Consider the following 19323-nt stretch of genomic DNA (forward strand, 5'->3'; position numbering starts at 1 on the left):
CACCATATTGACCAGGATGGTCTCGATCTCTTGACCTCGTGATCCACCCGCCTCGGCCTCCCAAAGTGCTGGGATTACAGGCTTGAGCCACCGCGCCCGGCCCATTTTTACAATTTTTAAGTGTACAATTAAATAGCGTTAAGTATATTCACAATGTTGTGAAACCATTAGCACTATTTTCAGATCATCCCAAACAGTAACTCCCAATTGCTTGCTTCCACTCCTCCCTGGTAACCACTATTCTACTGTCTCTATGAGTTTGCTTATTCTGGGAACCCCATAAGTGAAATCATACTATATTTACCCTTTTGTGGCTGACTTATTTCACTTAGTGTGTGTGTTTTTTTGTTTCTTTGTTTGGAGACCGAGTCTTGCTGTGTCGCCCAGGCCGGAGTGCAGTGGTGAGATCCTGGCTCACTGCAACCTCTGCTTCCCAGGGTTTAAGCAATTTTCCTGCCTCAGCCTCCTGAGTAGCTGGGATTACAGGCGTGCACCACCACACCCAGCTAATTTTTTTGTTATTTTTAGTAGATAGGGTTTTACCATGTTGGTCAGGCTGGACTTGAACTCTTGATCTCAGGATCCGCCTGCCTCAGCCTTCCAAAATGCTGGAATTACAGGTGTGAGCCACTGTGCAGAGCCCAGTGTGATGTTTTTAAGGTTCATCTGTGTTGTAGAATGTAGAATTTCTTTTTAAGGCTGAGTAATATTCCACTGCATGTATATGCCACATTTTAAATCCATTCATCTGTTAATGGACCCTTGGGTTGTTTCCATGTTTTGGCTATTGTGAACAACGCTGCTATGAACAGAGGTGTACAGTGTCCATTTAAGTCCCTGTTTTCAATTCGTTGGGACCTAGCCACCTCGGGTTTTGACTTGAGCATGTTTGTGCACTTGATAGCTGGGGACATTATAATTTGTTTGTAGTTTGGGCTAATTGAGTAAACAAAAAAAATGGTATTTAATTTGCATTTATTTGATATAGAAATCATTTATCGTGTTTTCATTCCAGCTAATTCCTTACATCTAATTATACTTTTAATTTAATTTTTTATTTATAGAGACAGTTTTACTCTGTCACCCAGGCTGGAGTGCAGTAGTATGATCACAGCTCACTGCAGCCTCGACCTCCTGGGCTCATGCAGTCCTTCTGCCTTAGACCCCCAGTAGCAGGGACTACAGGCCCATGCCCCCATGCCTAGCTAATGTTTTAATTTTTTGTAGAGACAGAGTTTCACTGTGTTGCCCAGTCTGGTCTTGAACTCCTAGGCTCAAGCAATCTTCCCGCCTCTGCCTCTCAGAGTGTCGGGATTACAGGTGTGAGCCACTGGGTCTGGCCTTAATTATACTTTTAATTTCTCTTATCTTTGCATACTGATTCAGATTCAAGCTTGTGACTATTATTTGTGACCCAGGCACTGGGTTAGTTCCTTGCACATAAATTTTTTCATTTGATCCTTGTTAGACCCCTGGGTGACAAATATTAGGACCCTATTTAGAGGTGGGAATACTGAGACTCAAAGAAGTTAAGTCATTTTGTTTAAGTGATTTATCTTCAAACCCAGTCTTAGCATAAATTCAGCACGCTGCACCTTACTAGTTGTTAATCTCATTTGACTAACATGTAAACCAAGGGCAAAGGCTTTTCTTTGCTTTTTCTTTCTTTCTTACTTTCTTTTTTTTTTTTTTTTTTTTTTTGAGATAGGCTCTCACTCTGTCACCCAGGCTGGTGTGCAGTGGCATGAACACTGCTCACTGCAGCCTCAAACTCCTGGGTTCAAGCAGACCTCCTGCTTCAGCCTCCCAAGTAGCTGGGACCACAGGCACACACTGTCACACTCAGCTAATTTTTTTTTCTTTTTTTGTAGACAGGATCTTGCCATATTGTCCAGGCTAGGCTCAAACTCCTGGGCTCAAGTGATCCTCCTGCCTCCCCTTCCCAAAGTGTTGGGATTACAGGCATGAGTCACTGCTCCTGGTCAGAGTTTATATTATTTATGTGATGGCAGATAATTTGATGAGTATAATGTCTAACCCAATGCCTTAAGCACAATAATGTTTAGTAAATATATCTTGATTTCAATTGGCAGAAACATGACTAAAATTCAGTCTCTTCTCTTATAGCTAGATGTTCTTATAAGCCTTGTTTCATAAAATGGTTAGAGCATGGCTAGGCGTGGTGGTTCACGCCTGTAATCCCAGAACTTTGGGAGGCTGAAATTGGCAGATCACAAGGTCAAGAGATTGAGACTATCCTGGCCAACATGGTGAAACCCTGACTCTACTAAAAATACAAAAAATTAGCCAGGTGTGGTGGCCTGCACCTGTAATCCCAGCTACTCGGGAGGCTGAGGCAAGAGAATTGCTTGAACCTGGGAGGCGGAGGTTGCGGTGAGCCAAGATCTCACTATTGCACTCCAGCCTGGGCGACAGAGCAAGACTCCACCTCAAAAAAAAAATTTTAGAGCATAAAATATTACAAACTAAAAATATTTGTCTTTAAAAATAATTTTAGGGCCGGGCGCCGTGGCTCACGCCTGTAATCCCAGCACTTTGGGAGGCCGAGGCGGGTGGATCACGAGGTCAAGAGATCGAGACCATCCTGGTCAACATGGTGAAATCCCATCTCTACTAAAAATACAAAAAATCAGCTGGGCATGGTGGCGCAAGCCTGTAATCCCTGCTACTCAGGAGGCTGAGACAGGAGAATTGCCTGAACCCAGGAGGCGGAGGTTGCGGTGAGCCGAGATCGTGCCATTGCACTCCAGCCTGGGCAACAAGAGCGAAACTCTGTCTCAAAAATAAAAAAATAAAAAAAATAAAATAAAAATCATTTTAACAGTAATCTAAAGGAAAATCTTTTCTTCTAAGGACTTCCTCGTTCTGCCCATCTTCCTAACAAGGCTATGGCTGATAACAGCAGTGATGAGTATGAAGAGGAAAATAACAAGGTACAGTCAAACTCACAGGTTCTTGTAGAATTTCTGCTTTGGGTTTTTAGTAGTTAGTTCAACAGTAAACATTTGTTGAACACTCACCTTCAGTGGTTAGGGACCTTTGAGCTTATGGAGGAAAATCAGTTGCAAAGAGCCTTGAGATTTTGACTTTTCTTCAGGAATAAAGCCTACTATTACAGCTGACTTTGGTGAGGAATTTCATAAAATGTAACCCAGCGTTTCACAAACTTTCCTGATCATAAGAATCAACTGGGGTACTTATTTTTAAATATACAGATTCCCAGGCCCCACCCAGAATCTCAAGAGTAAAAGCCTGGGAATTTATATTTTTAGGAAGTAGTCCAGGTAATTCTTGTGCTAAAGCAAGTTTGAAATTGTCAGTCTGGGCATTTTTTCATTGTCAATACTTGTGATACTGTCAATATTTTGTGAAAGAGATTTTAATTTTGAGGTCTTAAGACCCAAATATTTACTGCTGTTATTCTGTGAACCTAGAGAATCACCCTGCTTCTGAAAGAAAGATGGCAAGATACCCACCTCTCTAGACACATACAGGACCTTAGAGTTGCACATGTGCCTTCTTAAAACCATTTGTGTTTAGCCATAGCACATTATCCAATGGTTTTTTTTTTTTTTTTTTTTTTTTTTTTGAGACAGAGTTTCACTCTTGTTGTCCAGGCTGGAGTGCAATGGCATGATTTCGGCTCACCGCAACTTCCACCTCCCAGGTTCAAGCGATTCTCCTGCCTCAGCCTCCCAAGTAGCTGGGGACAGGCACCCGCCACCACGCCTGGCTAATTTTTGTATTTTTAGTAGAGATGGGGTTTTACCATGTTGGTCAGGCTATTCTTGAACTCCTGACCTCAGGTGATCCACCTGCCTCAGCCTCCCAAAGTGCCGGGTTACAGGTGTGAGCCACTGTGCCCGGCCTGTTTGCTTTCATTTTTGAGATGGTGTCTCACTCTTTCGCCCATGCTGGAGTGCAGTGGTATGATCTTGGTTCATTGGAACCTCCACCTTTTCAGTTCAAGCAATTCTCATGCCTTAGCTTGCAGAGTAGCCGGGACCACAGGCCAGCACCAACTTGCCTGGCTAATTTTTGTATTTTTAGTAGAGATGGGGTTTTGCCATATTGGCTACAGTGGTCTCTTAACTCCTGACCTCAGGTGATCTGCCTGCCTCTGCCTCCCAAAGTACTGGTATTACAGGTGTGAGCTACCGCACCCAGCCTGATGGCTACATTTTAATGGTTTTTTTTTTTAATTGAGATGGGGTTTCACCATGTTGGCCAGGGTGGTCCCAAACTCCTGACCTCAGGTAGGTGATCTGCCTGCCTCGGCCTCCCAAAGTGCTGGGATTACAGGTGTGAGCCACCACGCCGAGCCAGTCATTTTAATGGTCTTTTAAGAACTGGAACTTTGGAAACACAGGTGAAAAATATTTGAAGTAATACAGAAAGCAGTAGTGATGTGGACTGATTTAATAAAAAGCCTAAAAGGTAACATTTTCAGGTGGTCCCACTCTATGACCAGTGTCCTGTTTTAATGTCTTATATACGAGGTCATTTCTTAGGCATTTGTCTGTAGTATATGAAGCCTTCTGCTTTTATATCAGAGTTTTTGCAAAGTACAACTTTAAAGAGGAAGAGGAAAAGTAACTATTTTCCTATCCAATTTACCTCCAAATTTTGTATATCACCCTAAATTCTTCTAGTCTTCATTCTGTGCTCAGTATTTACGGTTCATCTTTCTAATTTGGTATGCACCCAGAAGCAACAGAAAGGATCTACTTTTGAATAACCTTTAAAATTGATGGGCCAGGCGTGGTGATTCACACCTGTAATCCCAGCATTTTGGGGGACTGAGGCGGGCAGATCATCTGAGGTCGGGAGTTGGAGACCAGCCTGAACAACATGAAGAAACACCATCTCTACTAAAAATACAAAAAATTAGCCGGGCATGGTGGCACAGGCCTGTAATCCCAGCTACTCGGGAGGCTGAGGCAGGAGAATCCCTTGAACCTGGGAGGCAGATGTTGCGGTGAGCCAAGATTGTGCCATTGCACTCCAGCCTGAGCAACAGAAGCAAAATTGTCTCAAAAAAAAATTGACAAAATTATTATTATTTTTTTCCTAGATGAAGTCGCTCTGGTGCCCAGGCTGGAGTACAGTGGTGTGATCTCAGCTCACTGCAGCCTGCCTCCTGGGTTCAAGCGATTGTCCTGCCTCAGCCTCCCAAGTAGCTGGGATCACAGGCACTCACCACCATGCCTGGCTAATTTTTATATTTTTAGTAGAGACAGTTTTTCACCATGTTGACCATGCTGGTCTCAAACTCCTGGCCTCATGTGATCCGCCCACCTTGGCCTTCCAAAATGCTGGCATTACAGGCATGAGACACTACCCTGTGCTGACAATATTCTTATAAGTTCCCTTTGCCAAAACTGCTTCCTATGTGACTAAAGATAATTTTGGCAAATCTTGAATTAAGAAAGAATGCTCTAGAAAGTTCCTATCAATCATATACTAAAAAGGTATAGTCACTGAATAAAGTCTTCAACTGTTTCATTATCTGCAATGCATATTATAGCTTAGAATATACTTTTATCTATGTCTAATAAATTTGTTATTCTTAGAACAAAAGGTGACCAAAAGCAGTTTTTGGTGTCTTGTGACACGTCACAGTTGTGTGTGCCAATAGCTGCTTTACCATAAAAAAAATTGATTTTAAACAACTGGAATCAAACATGTGTTAACCTCCGTATAAGCCATATGGCATATAGAAATCAAGCTTTGAAAACCTGCTTTTTTTTTTTTTTTTTTTTTTTTTGACGGAGTTTCACTCTGTCACCAGGCTGGAGTGCAGTGGCGTGATCTTGGCTCACTGCAATCTCCAACTACCTGGCTCAAGCGATTCTCCTGCCTCAGCCTCCTGAGTAGCTGGGATTACAGGCATACACCACCACACCCAGCTAATTTTTTGGTATTTTTAGTAGAGACAGTGTTTCACCACGTTGGCCAGGATGGTCTCGATCTCCTAACCTTGTGATCCGCCTGCCTCGGCCTCCCAAAGTGCTGGGATTACAGGCATGAGCCCCTGCCGCCTGGCTGGAAACCTACTTTTAAAGGGGGCCAACTGGTCATCCTTCAGGTCCTAAGAGAGGGCATGCCACAGGCTCCAGGCCACAGAAGCAAAGACATGGACCCTGTTCTACCTGCCTCTGCAAGTCCCAGGTGCCACCAGACCCCTTCTCATGGATTTGAGAAGGTGGGATGGTACAGAGAGAGCCAGAAGCACAGAAAGGTAGGTTATAATGGCAAGAACAAAAGAGCTGCTTATCTTAAGAGAGAATGTATAGTCATTGTATGTAATTTATAGGGTAAGGGAAGGGAAATACAGATAGATCAGATACTCCATGAAGAGAAGTATCACTGAACAAAAATGGAAAGTCCATAGAAACTGTTGGTTAGATGGGCACAAGGTTGGTTTTGAACTTTCTTCTTTTGGTAGTTTCAAGCAGCTTACGCTGAGCAGTCTTGAAAATTAAATACTAGATTTCCTCTCTATGGTCTTTGTGAGTATTAAGACCCTTAAAGTTTTTATTCCCTCTTCATCTTCCCTGATTTTCTTCCAAAATAATTAGAGTTGCCATCCTCTTCTTTGAAAGTCCATAGCTTTTTGGGCCAAAGCTGTCTAAAGTGTATGCAGAGCTCTGAGGATCTAAGTCATCTGTACAATAGATAAAATTAGATGGAATTTATAACCCCAGCCTCAAGTAGAGAAATGGAATATGGTTCTAGAAAGTGGAGTCCCCATTTATAGCTGAGCAGCGGCAGAAGGCACTCAAGCCCCTTCTGGGAAGTGCCTCCTTCTTCTTCTGGTGATTGGGTGCCAGGTGGGTGGTGTGTTGGTTACAGCGATAGAGAACTGGGCATAGGTACGTTAGATTTTTTTATGTGAAGCTTTCTCTGCCTGCCCTGCCCTATCTCAGGAGAAGAAAAAGACTTCACACTTGACACCTCAACGGGGCTTTAGTGAAAATGATGATGACGATGATGATGATGATGATTCATCTGAAACTGATTCTGATTCTGATGATGATGATGAAGAGCATGGAGCCCCTCTGGAAGGGTGAGGAAAGAACACCCAAGCCAAGGGTGTTCTTCAGAATACCACCTTCAAAACACTGGAGCGGGAGGGCATCAGTTTGAAGTAAAATTATAGCTGGGCGCGGTGGCTCACACCTGTAATCCCAGCACTTTGGGAGGCTGAGGCGGGTGGATCACGAGGTCAAGAGTTCCAGACCAGCCAGGCCAACATGGTGAAACCCCGTCCCTACTAAAATTCAAACAATTAGCCGAGTGTGGTGGTACATGCCTGTAATCCCAGCTACTCGGGAGGCTGAGGCAAGGAAATCACTTGAACCGGGGAGGTAGAGGTTGTAGTGAGCTGAGATTGCACCACTGTACTCCAGCCTGGCAACAAAGCTAGACTTTGTCTCAAAAAAAAAAAAAGAAGTGAAATTCCACCATCTCTTTTTGATCTCCTATATTTAGGACTTGCAGATATCTCAGAAACCCAATATAATAATGACTTTTCCTCCCTTTCTGACTCTACTGCCTCACCTAGTACTATAGTATCACTTGCACTATCTGAAACATTTGTGGGCTTGGGGATTACATGAGATTTTGCGAAGTAAATCTAGAAGGTGGTGGTCAGGCATGGTGTCTGAAGCACTTTGGGAGGCTGAGGTGGGAGGATTGCTTAAGGTGAGGAGTTCAAGACCAACCTGGGTAACATAGCAAGACCTCCCTCTACAAAATTTTTTTTTTAATTAGCTGAGCGTCGGATGCAATGGCTCATGCCTGTAATCCGAGCACTTTGAGAGACTGAGATGAATGGATCACCTGAGGTCGGGAGTTTGAGACTAGCCTGACCAACAAGGTGAAACCCCATCTCAACACAATTAGCTGGGCATGGTGGCATATGCCTGTAATCCCAGCTACTCGGGAGGCTGAGGCAAGAGAGTCACTTGAACCTGGGAGGCGGAGGTTTGCAGTGAGCTGAGATTTCGCCATTGCATTCCAGCGTGGGCAACATAAGTGAAACTCTGTCTCCAAAAAAAAAAAAAAAAAAATTAGGCCGGGCACGGTGGCTCAAGCCTGTAATCCCAGCACTTTGGGAGGCCGAGGCAGGCGGATCACGAGGCCAAGAGATCGAGACCATCCTGGCCAATATGGTGAAACCTCGTCTCTACTAAAAATACAAAAATTAGCTGGGCATGGTGGTGTGCGCCTGTAGTCCCAGCTACTCGGGAGGCTGAGGCAGGAGAATTGCTTGAACCCGGGAGGCGCAGGTTGCAGTGAGCCGAGATTGTGCCACTGCACTCCAGCCTGGCACCTGGTGACAAAGTGAGACTCTGTCTCAAAAAAAAAAAAAAAAAATTAGCTAATCATGCTGGCCTGTGCCCATAGTCCCAGCTGCTCAGGAGGCTGAGGCAGGAGAATCACTTGAGCCCAGGAGTTTGAGGCTGCAGTGAGCTGTGATCAGGCCACTGTACTCCAACCTGGTCAACAGAGTGAGAACTTGTCTCAAAAATAAATTAATTAAATTAAAAAATAATAACTGCTAAAAACACTTCTATAAAAATTTCTTTTTTTCTTGGTGCAAACCTATTTTCATGTCAGATATTTAAATCTCTTTTTTTTTTTTTTTTGAGACGAGTCTTGCTCTGTAACCCAGGCTGGAGTGCAGTGGTGTGATCTTGACTCACTGGAACCTCCACCTCCCAGGTTCAAGCAATTCTCCTGCCTCAGCCTCCTGTATAGCTGGTTCTGCAGCCATGCACCACCACACCCGGCTGATTTTTGTATTTTTAGTAGAGATGGGGTTTCAACCATATTGGCCAAGCTGGTCTTGAACTCCTGATCTCAGGTGATCCACCCACCTCATCCTGCCAAAGTGCTGGGATTACAGATTGAGCCACCATGCCCAGCCCTAAAATCTCTTGTTCCACCTTTTCTTGTCATCCTTTGATTAAAAGGAAAACCATTTATGCTACATTTTAATATTAAAAAAAGTTATGTTTTGGATTTTCTGCACCTTTGTCCTTTAGAGTTAGAGATAATTGAGAGTTAAGTATAATCAACCTGAAAGTTGCCTTGCAAGCCACCAGGAAAGGCAGATACTGGAGAGGCAGAAACTAGGTTCAGGATCACGTCCCTATAGTCAGTAACACACCAGCACCTAGGACTCTGCCACCTCTGCTCTTCTTTGGTCACCTGAACAAACTATTTTCCTTTTCTCAGGGCCTATGACCCTGCAGATTATGAGCATTTGCCAGTTTCTGCTGAGATTAAGGGACTCTTCCAGTACATCAGTAGGTGAGTACTAGGACTTCCCACCATACCCTACCATCCCTACCTTGGCCCAAACCTTTCCTACCTCTAGTCTGAAATAGGGTCATTCTCCTTAAATGTTTTTTAGCCTGAATAGTAAAGTAACTTTCTCTGACTGTCTCTACCTTCCTTTGACAATATCTCCCAGGTACACACCTCAGTTGATTGACCTGGACCACAAACTGAAGCCTTTCATTCCTGATTTTATCCCAGCTGTTGGGGATATTGATGCATTCTTAAAGGTATAGTCAGTACATCCTGAAAATGACTCCTTAACTGTTTCTTCTGATGCCCCTATTACTCTTAACGGTTCCCCTAACTTCTTTGACTAGCATTGGCTACCTCTATACATGTTCATTTCATTGGAGTTCTTAACCTTGCTCTCAACTTCAAATTATACTCATTGCTCTTAAATAGTACATATCTCATTATATATTAACAGTTTGTCATGTATTTGCTTCCTAATTATCTGGGACAACAGGTTTATATTTAAGCTGCTATGGATCATATTTTTTTTCTGGATAGTATTGAGTACAGCATGATACGCGTGCTTTTAACACTAGTAATGGTGAACTAGAAGAGTTATTCCTCTTTAGCTTATTGGAAACGGGTGTGGCCTTGTTAGGTCCTTCTCATTTTTCTTTCTGCTTTCTTACCTTTTTCTTAACCAGGTCCCACGTCCTGATGGAAAGCCTGACAACCTTGGCTTGTTGGTATTGGATGAACCTTCTACAAAGCAGTCGGACCCTACAGTGCTCTCACTCTGGTTAACAGAGAATTCTAAGCAGCACAACATCACAGTAAGATACCAGCCTAGTATAGGCCCCAGCTGGAGAGGGCCAAGAATGGAGTAGGCCTTGCTGGCACTCATACAGTAGACTTACCATCTATCAAAAGAGATGCCTATCAATTTGGGCCAGCCCTATTTTTCAAATGACAGCTTTATTTACATGTAATTTATATAGCAGCAAGTTCAGCCTTTTAAATTGTACAACTCATTAGTTTTAATATAATCACAGTTTTGTAGCCATCACCACTACCTAATATTTTATCACCTCAAAAAGAAACTTCACACCCATTAGTATTCACTCCTCATTCTCCCACTTTCTCCTAGACCCTGGTCATGACTTTATTCCTTTTTTTTTTTTTTTAATTTTTATTTTAGATGGAGTCTTGCTGTGTTGCCAGGCTGGAGTGCAGTGGTGCGATCAATCTTGACTCAATGGAACCTCTGCCTCCTGAGTTCAAGCAGTTCCCTGCCTCAGGCTCCTGAGTAGCTGGGATTACAGGCACCCACTGCCACACCCAGCTAATTTTTATATTTTTAGTAGAGACAGGGTTTCATCATCTTGGCCAGGCTGGTCTTGAATTTCTGGCCTCATGATTCAACCACCTCAGCCTCCCAAAGTGTTGGGAGTTACAGGCGTGAGCCACCACTCCCAGCCACCTTTTTTATGGCTGGATAATACCCACTGTTGAATATTTGTATACAAGTTTTTGTGTGGCTGTATATTGTCATTCTTTTGGGTATATACATAGGAGTAGAATTGCTGGGCCATATGGAAACTCTATGTTTAACTATTTGAGGAACTGCAAAACTGTTTTCCAAAGTGCCTGTACCATTTTACGTTCCCACCAGCAATGAATGAGAGTTCCAGTTTCTCTACATCCTCACCAACACTGGTTATTGTTTATCTTTTTTATTCTAACCATACTAGTAGGTGTAAAATGGTATTTCATTATGGTCCGTCCTGCCATTTTGACCTGCATCCTTTCCATGGCTTCAGCAAATTCCTTTTTTTTTTTTTTTGAGACAGGGTCTTGCTCTGTCACCCTGGCTAGAGTGCAGTGATGTGATTGTGGCTTACTGTAGCCTCGACCTCCTGGGCCCAAGCAATCCTGCTACCTCAGCCGCCCAAGTGGGCAGGACCACAGGTGCATGCCACCATGCCTGGCTAGGTTTTTGGGTTTTTTTTAAATTTTTATTCTGTAGAGACGGGTCTCTCTATGTTGCCTAGGCTGACCTCAAGTGATCCTCCTCCCTTAGTCTCCTAAAGTGCTAGGATTGCAGGTGTGAGCCACTGCACTTGGCTTTGGTTTTTTTTTTGTTTGTTTGTTTGTTTTTTGAGATAGAATCTTGCCCTGTTGCCCAGGCTGGAGTGCAGTGGCACAGTCTTAGTTCACTGCAACCTCACATGCCCAGGCTCAAGCAATCCTTCCATTCAGCCTCTCAAGTAGCTGAGACTACAGGCACACACCCCCATGCCTGGCTAATTTTTTTATTTTTAGTACAGATAAGGTCTCACTATGTTGTCCAGGCTGGCCTTGAACTCCTAGCCTCAAGTGATCCCCCTATCTCAGACAGGGTGCTAGGATTACAAGTGTGAGCCCCCATGCCTGGCCTGGCTTCAGCAGATTTTGTCAGGGTTTCCTATCCCTTTCATTTGGCTGCTGTTTCATGTGGCAGCTGCTATCATCAGCAACCTTGAATATGAAACAACAGCAGCTATAATGAGACACTGTAAAGACGAGAGAGCTACTTCAGTGCCGTCAGCCAGGCTTTCTCTTTACTTTCCAAGCAACATATGAAAGTAAAGAGCCTGGAAGATGCAGAAAAGAATCCCAAAGCCATTGACATGTGGATTGAGAGCATCTCTGAGTTACACCGTTCTAAGCCCCCTGCGACTGTGCACTACACTAGGTAAGAAATACCGCATTCTTTACAACAGTAACCCATAGTAACTTTCACCACCTGTGAACTATTGCTTCTGAGAAGAGGCCCAGAGGCTGGGGACATATTTGATCAACCCGAGGTCCTGTGGATCCTGGCAACTACTGGCTGAGATTTTAGACATAAAGATTGTAATTTCTCTGGTATTACTTAGCTAGCTCCTCTAAACCCCAGGCCCTGGGCAACTTTGGTATGCCCAGTCTAGGTTCTCCTGAAGCCTTTCTAATGGGCCAGAAACCTCTCCTTCATCCTAGAATATCCTGATCTAGAGGGTGCGGATGTTATCAGTTGATGTTTCTTATTCATATTTACTTCTATGCTTTTAGGCCCATGCCCGACATTGACACGCTGATGCAGGAATGGTCCCCGGAGTTTGAAGAGCTTTTGGGCAAGGTGAGTGGAAGGTAGCAGGAGGTAAGGTAAGAAAGGTTGGTGTTCGCTTTAGGGCCCAGTGTTTTTTCTCTTCCTGCATCATTATTGGTAACCTTTTTTTTTTTTTTTGAGACAGGGTCTCGCTCTTCCCAGGCTGCAGTGCAGTGGCATGATGTCATGGCTCACTGCAGCCTCTACCTCCCAGACTCAAGCAGTCCTCCCACCTGGGACCACAGGCATGCACTGCCACACTCAGCCAATTTTTAAATTTTCTGTAGAGACAAGGTTTGGTTTATTGCCCAGGCTGTTCTCAAACTCCTGGGCTCAAGCAGTCCTCCTGCCTCAGCCTCCCAAAGTGCTGAGATTACAGGCATGAGCCATAGCACCCAGTGATCTTTTTTTTTGCAGCAAGTCTCGCTCTGTCACCCAGGCTGGAGTGCAGTGGCATGATCTCAGCTCCCTGCAATTCCTCCCGATTCAAGTGATTCTCCTGCCTCAGCCTCTTGAGTAACTGGGATTGCAGGCACCTGCCACCTTGCCCAGCTAATTTTTGTATTTTTAGTAGAGACAGGGTTTCACCATGTTGGCCAGGCTGGTCTTGAACTTCTGACCTTAAATGATCCACCTATCTTGGCCTCCCAAAGTGCTGGGATTTCATTAACTTTTTAATGGTATCACATGAAAACCATGTATATGTGGTAATTTGGTATGTAAAAAAGATACTTTTTTTAAATGATGATAGAATGAGGGTATAATGAGACAATTGATTATTTGAAAAAAATTAAATTAGATTTCTTTCTTTGTTTTGTCTTTTTTTTTTTTGGAGATGGATTCTCACTCTGTCACCAGGCTGGAGTGCAGTGGCATGATCTCAGCTTACTGCAACCTCCACCTCACAAGTTCATGTGATTCTCCTGCCTTAGTCTCCCAAGCAGCTGAGACTACAGGTGCCCACCACCACTCCCAGCCAAGTTTTATATTTTTGGTAGAGATGGGGTTTCACCATGTTGGCCGGGATGGTCTAGATCTCTTGACCTTGTGATCTGCCCGTCTCAGCCTCCCAAAGTGCTGGGATTACACTGGGCCCAGCCAGATTTCTGCCTCAACCATATATGTATATATATATATATAATATATATATATATATATATATATATGTGTGTGTGTATATATATATATATATATATATATATGTAAATTTCAAATGAATTAAAGAGTTAATGTGGGTCGGGCACAATGGCTCATCCCTGTAGTCCTATCATTTTGCATTTTGGGAGGCTGAGGCATGAAGATTGCTTGAGCCCTAGACCAGCCTGGGCAACATAAGGAAACCCTGTCTCAAAAAATAATAATAAAAATAAAAATAAAAGGGGAAAAAAAAGAGTTAATGTAAAAATAAAGCCATGTAAGTAATATAAAAACATAGGAGAGACAGAAGGAGCATGACTGAAAAAATAAATAAATACAGTAGAAATTTAATTCTCTCTTTTTAAAAAAATTCAGGTGTCTTATAACTTAGAGAAATTTAGTTCTATTAGGATGGTTAGGTTTCTTAGTGTAATAAGAAACTTAAAAGTCATAATGAGGCCAGGCACAGTGGTTTAGGCCATGCGCCATGGCTCATGCCTGTAATCTCAGCACTTCTGGAGGCGGAGGCAGGTGGATCACCTGAGGTCAGGAGTTTAAGACCAGCCTGGCCAACATGGCAAAACCCCATCTCTACCAAAAAAATAAAAAAATTAGCCGGGTGTGGTGGCAGGTGCCTGTAATCCCAGCTACTTGGGAGGCTGAGGCGGGAGAATCGCTTGAACCCAGGAGGCAGAGATTGCATTGAGCTGAGGTGACACCACTGCACTCCAGCCGGGGTAAGAGAGAGACTCTGTTTAAAAAAAAAAAAAAGTCCTAAGAAGTGGGAGCTCAAGATGGGAGGACTGCTTGAGCCCAGGAGCTTGAGACCAGTTTGGGCAACATAGAGCCACCTCTATTTTTTTTTTTTTTTTTTTTAATGTCATAATGGGGAAAATGTGACAGTTTAAACTCATAGAAATGAAAGGTTCTACATACCAAGAGACACCATAAACAAAGTTAAAAGATGGTGGCAGTCTGAGAAAAATTATTTATATATATATATATATATATATATATATGTAATAGAAAAAATTACTATCCAAGCAAAGAACTTTCATATATAAATAAGAAAAGGAAAGTGGGCCAGGCACCGTGGCTCACACCTGTAATCCCAGCACTTTGGGAGGCTGAGGTGGGACAATCACTTGAGGCCAGGAGTTCAGGACCAGCCTGGGCAACAATAGGAGACTCTTCTCTCCAAAAAAAAAAAAAAAGAAGAAAAAAGAGTTGGACGCAATGGTTCATGCCTGTAATCCTAGCACTTCGGGAGGCCGAGGTGGACGGATCACCTGAGGTCTGGAGTTTGAGACCAGCCTGGCCAACATGGTGAGACCCTGCCTCCACTGAAAACACAAAAAAATTAGCCAGGCTTGGTGGTGCACATCTGTAATCCCAGCTACTTGGGAGGCTGAGACAGGAGAACTGCTTGAACCGAGGAGGTAGAAGCTGCAGAGAGCTGAGGCCACACCACTGCACCCCAGTTTGGGAAACAGAGCAAGACTATCTAAAAAACAAATTTTTAAGGTATCAAAAAAGAAAAGGAAACTGAACAAAGATGACCAACAGGTCCTTCCTAGCCATCATGTTTAAATTGCTGCACCAGCTCCCCAGCATTCCCTGACTTCTGTCCCTGCTTTTTCTCAGTAACTTCTAACATACTATAGACCTTAGTTACTTATTTTGTTCTTCCCTGCTAAAATGTAAGCTCTATGAAGACAGATTTTGTGTGTGTGTATGAGGAATTGATTGTAAACGCAAAGAATTTGGAAAGTCTCTTTCCTCAGAGCATTTTGAAGCTGTAGTTGAGAGAAAATGTCTGATTAGGGGAATGAATAGCTAGATTGCATTCAGTGAAATACCATGCAATGGAATATTATTTGGCCTTATTTTGCTCTAATACAAAGAAATGGCAGTGATACGTTGTTAAAATGAAAAAAGCAAGTTGCAGCAAGTTGCAGAATGATATGTGCCCCATTTTTTGTAAAAAGAGAAAAGAAGTTTTAAAAAACCAGTAGTTTAAAAACTTACACTGTGACTTGTTTAGATCCAGAGCCTGTTACCTGGGTTAGATGTCATGTCCGTTTTCTCTGTTCATATGGTGTCCTGGAATCATGAGGCATTATAACACCAAGTAATGCATATACTGTGTAACTATTAATACTTGGCCATAACTTGGTATCAGTTTTTTTTTTTCACAGGTTCCCACAGGAAGAGAGTATGGCAGTAGATTTTACTTATAATTCCATACTGATCGGGGGCGAAAAGGACCATGTTGTGTTACTTTGCTAGGCTGCCATAACAAAGGCTGCCAGAGACTGAGTGGCTTAGACATAAGAAATTTATTATTTCATAGTTCTGGAGGTTAGCAGTCCAATAGTCCAAGATCAGTTTTTTGGCATGGTTGACTTCCCTCCCTCCTTCCCTCCTTCCTTCCTTCCTCTTTGCTTTGCCTGCCTTCCTTCCTTCTTGATTTCCTCCCTCCCTTCTTCCTTCCTCTCTGCTTTGTTTTGCCTACCTGCCTGCCTTCTTCCTTTCCTTTCCTTTTCTTTCCCTTTTTTTTTTGAAACAGGGTGTTACTCTATGCCCAAGCTGGAGTGCCGTGGCTTGATCTTGCTTTACTGCAGCCTTGACCTGCTGGGCTCAAGCGATCCTCCCACTCCAGCCTCCCAAGTAGCTGGGACTACAGATACCACCACACCCAGCTAATTTTTTTGTATTTTTTTGGTAGAGATGGAATTTTACCATGTTGCCCAGGCTGGTCTCAAACTCCTGGGCTCAGGCGATCTGCCCACCTCAACCTCCCACAGTAGTAGTATTACAGGTATGAAGCCACCGTGCCTAACCAAGGTTGATTTCTTCTGAGGGCTCTCTCCTTGGCTGTCTTCTCTCTGTGTCTTCACATGGTCTTCCCTGTGTTACATGTCTCTGTCTTGATTTCCTCATCCTGTAAGGACACCAGTCATATTGGATTAAGGCCCACCCTAATGACCTTGTTTTAACTTATCTCTTTAAAGATGTTATCTCCAAATATAGTCACATTCTGAAGTACAGGGAGTTAGGAACTCAGTATCTGAATTTTAGGGGAACACATTTTGGCCCATAACATGTGTCTTATGCTAGAAGCTCTTTTCCTTCAGAGAGAGGGAGTGGTGCTGGGACCACTGACACCAGCCTTTTGACTTTGGTCCGTCCCACGCCCCTTCCAGGTAAGCCTGCCCACAGCAGAGATTGATTGCAGCCTGGCAGAGTACATTGACATAGTCTGTGGTGAGTTCCTCCTTCCTTTCCTCATCCCCATATCTGGAAAGAGATGCTCTAGGCTTTTGGACAGGATCGTTTACTCTGGGAAGATAGCATCTTGAGTTTCAGCCTTCGTTTTAAGCCCGTTGTGCTCTTTGGAGCACTCAAAGGTGGTGTTTGGGCTTATGTGACTACCTGCTGGGTATTTAAGTCCCAAAGTCACAGTAACATCCCATCTGGCAGGGGCTTATCTAGCTTCAACAGAAGTGCCCCCTAATTCCCAGAGTTTGTTTGGTTCTGTTCCTGGAAGTTCTTCTTCATTTCAGCCATTCTAGACATCCCTGTCTACAAGAGTCGGATCCAGTCCCTCCATCTGCTTTTTTCCCTGTACTCGGAATTCAAGAACTCACAGGTAAGCCAAGCCTCAGGGGTTGACTTAAGCTGTAGAGAGTATCCCTACAGTTCCTACTGCTCTGAGCCTGCTGTGATTGTATCCTCTAGGGATGTAGGATGTGTCTGCCCAGTTACCTTTGACATTTCCCATAATTAGGAGAACAAAGGAGGCAGGGATGGAGTTTTAAAAGGGAAAGTGGAGGGAAAAGAAGGGTGGGGGTAAGTAGGAGATGTGGGCCTTAGGTGAAATTAGGTGAGGATCTACAGAAGACACTTGTTCTTTCAGGAGAACCAAGTGGCCTCATGAATGGAAGCAGGAAGGAAATAAAAAGGGGTTCATTAAAGAAATTAATTCTTGCTAAAATATAGCAACTAGCATATCCCTAATACTCAGTGTTCCTTCTCCTCCTTCCTTGCAGCATTTTAAAGCTCTCGCTGAAGGCAAGAAAGCATTCACTCCTTCATCCAACTCCACCTCCCAAGCTGGAGACATGGAGACATTAACCTTCAGCTGAGACACCTCCCAAGCTGCTGTTTCAAGGCTGAGCTGGCCCCTCTGCCCCAGCTGAGATGGACAGATCGTTGTCAGCCACCTGATGTCCTTGCCTATGCCACAGCTTGGCTCAATGGCAGTACATGTCCTGCTGTCCTCTCTGCCAGTGGGCACTGCACACATTTGTTTAGTGAACCTGCCTGCCTCAAATTGCTGTCCCCAGGGAGTTAATGCATCTACACTGCTGTGGGGATTTGAGTTAGAAGAACTGGAATTTCTGAGATCCCATGGAGGGATTGGGAGGAAAGCTTAAAAGATACCCTTTTTGGGAGAGGGATGAAATTGGTTTCTTTTTTTCATTCTTAAAAGTTAGTGGGTAAAGATTTTATAAATCAAATGCTCTCTTGTCAGATTACTCTCCTGTTTAATATGAAGGAGAAGAGGCTGACTGAGCATAAGGCAGAGACAAGGAACTTTAGTAATGGGCATTAAATGAAGAGTAGTTTAAGGAAACAAGTTTTGTGAAATAAAATGAAACTCCAATCCTCCAAGATCGGCAGTCAAGGCTAACAATTTTTCTCCTGGAATTTAATTTTTCTAAGGGTCTCTTTCCAGTTAATGCTGCCTTCCTCACAGGCTGTCTGGCTCCAGACTGGTCTGATTGTGGTCTCAGGGAACGTAGCTATTGCAGAAATCTGGGTGAGAGGTGACTGGGGTGGCAATAATAGAGATGAATAGATTCAGGAAATATTTTGGAGTTATGTCAGCCAAGCTCCAGTCAGAAAGTCTGAAACCATGCTAGTTATTTCTAACAAAGGGCTGATGTTTAGCTGGACGTGGTGGTTCACACCTATAATCTCAGCAGTTTGGGAGGCTGAAGTGGGTGGATCACGAGGTCAGGAGTTCGAGACCAGCCTGGCCAATATGGTGAAACTCAGTCTCTATTAATAATACAAAGATTAGCTGGGTGTGGTGGCGTGCGCTTGTAGTCCCAGCTACTTGTAAGACTGAGGCAGAAGAGGCCAGGCGTAGTGGCTCACGCCTATAATCCTAGCACTTTGGGAGGCCAAGGTGGGTGGATCACCTGAGGTCAGGAGTTCAAAACCAGCCTGGTCATCATGGTGAAACCCCATCTTTAAAAAAAAAAAAAAAGACTGAGGCAGAAGAATCGTTTGAACTCAGGAGGCGAAGGTTGCAGTGAGCTATCACACCACTGCACTCCAGCGTGGGCAACAGAGCAAGACACCGTCTCAAAAAAAAAAAAAAAAAAAAAAAAGGGTGTTTAATATGGGGAATTGGCCAGGTGCAGTGGCTCAGGCCTGTAATCCCAGCACATTGGGAGGCTGAGATGGGTGGACTACTTGAGGTCAGAAGTTTGAGACCAGCCTGGCCAACATGGTGAAACCCCATCTCCACTAAAAATACAAAAATTAGCTGGGTGTGGTGGCGTGCACCTGTAATTCCAGCTATTCAGGAGGCTGAGACAAGAGAATCACTTGAACCCGGGAGGTGGAGGTTGCAGTGAGCCGAGATTGTAGCACTGCACTAAAGCCTGGGCAACAGAGCAAAACTTTTGTCTCAAAAGAAATAATAATAATAATATGGGAAA

At 43.7% G+C, this 19323-nt stretch overlaps 1 protein-coding gene across 5 annotated transcripts in view; it reads left to right on the plus strand.

Moving 5' to 3' along the window:
* IFT46 (intraflagellar transport 46) overlaps nucleotides 1-18288 on the plus strand; it is a 22085-nt gene extending 3797 nt beyond the window's left edge. For 2 of the 5 annotated variants that reach the window (XM_032285313.1, XM_032285314.1), the window contains 11 exons: nucleotides 2875-2954; nucleotides 6110-6262; nucleotides 6951-7090; nucleotides 9268-9342; nucleotides 9506-9599; nucleotides 10029-10157; nucleotides 11937-12058; nucleotides 12415-12481; nucleotides 16795-16855; nucleotides 17155-17240; nucleotides 17641-18288. In XM_032285313.1, coding sequence (XP_032141204.1) covers nucleotides 2910-2954; nucleotides 6110-6262; nucleotides 6951-7090; nucleotides 9268-9342; nucleotides 9506-9599; nucleotides 10029-10157; nucleotides 11937-12058; nucleotides 12415-12481; nucleotides 16795-16855; nucleotides 17155-17240; nucleotides 17641-17736 — 1068 coding nt within the window. In that variant the 5' untranslated portion in view covers nucleotides 2875-2909 and the 3' untranslated portion in view covers nucleotides 17737-18288. The remainder of the gene's footprint in view (nucleotides 1-2874; nucleotides 2955-6109; nucleotides 6263-6950; nucleotides 7091-9267; nucleotides 9343-9505; nucleotides 9600-10028; nucleotides 10158-11936; nucleotides 12059-12414; nucleotides 12482-16794; nucleotides 16856-17154; nucleotides 17241-17640) is intronic. The other 3 variants (XM_032285316.1, XM_032285317.1, XM_032285315.1) reach the window with 2 other exon arrangements.
* Nucleotides 18289-19323: the final 1035 nt, after the last annotated feature.

Source organism: Sapajus apella, unplaced genomic scaffold, assembly GCF_009761245.1.
Source record: "Sapajus apella isolate SASKATOON/1434 unplaced genomic scaffold, GSC_monkey_1.0 scaffold16, whole genome shotgun sequence".
NCBI lineage: Eukaryota > Metazoa > Chordata > Mammalia > Primates > Cebidae > Sapajus > Sapajus apella.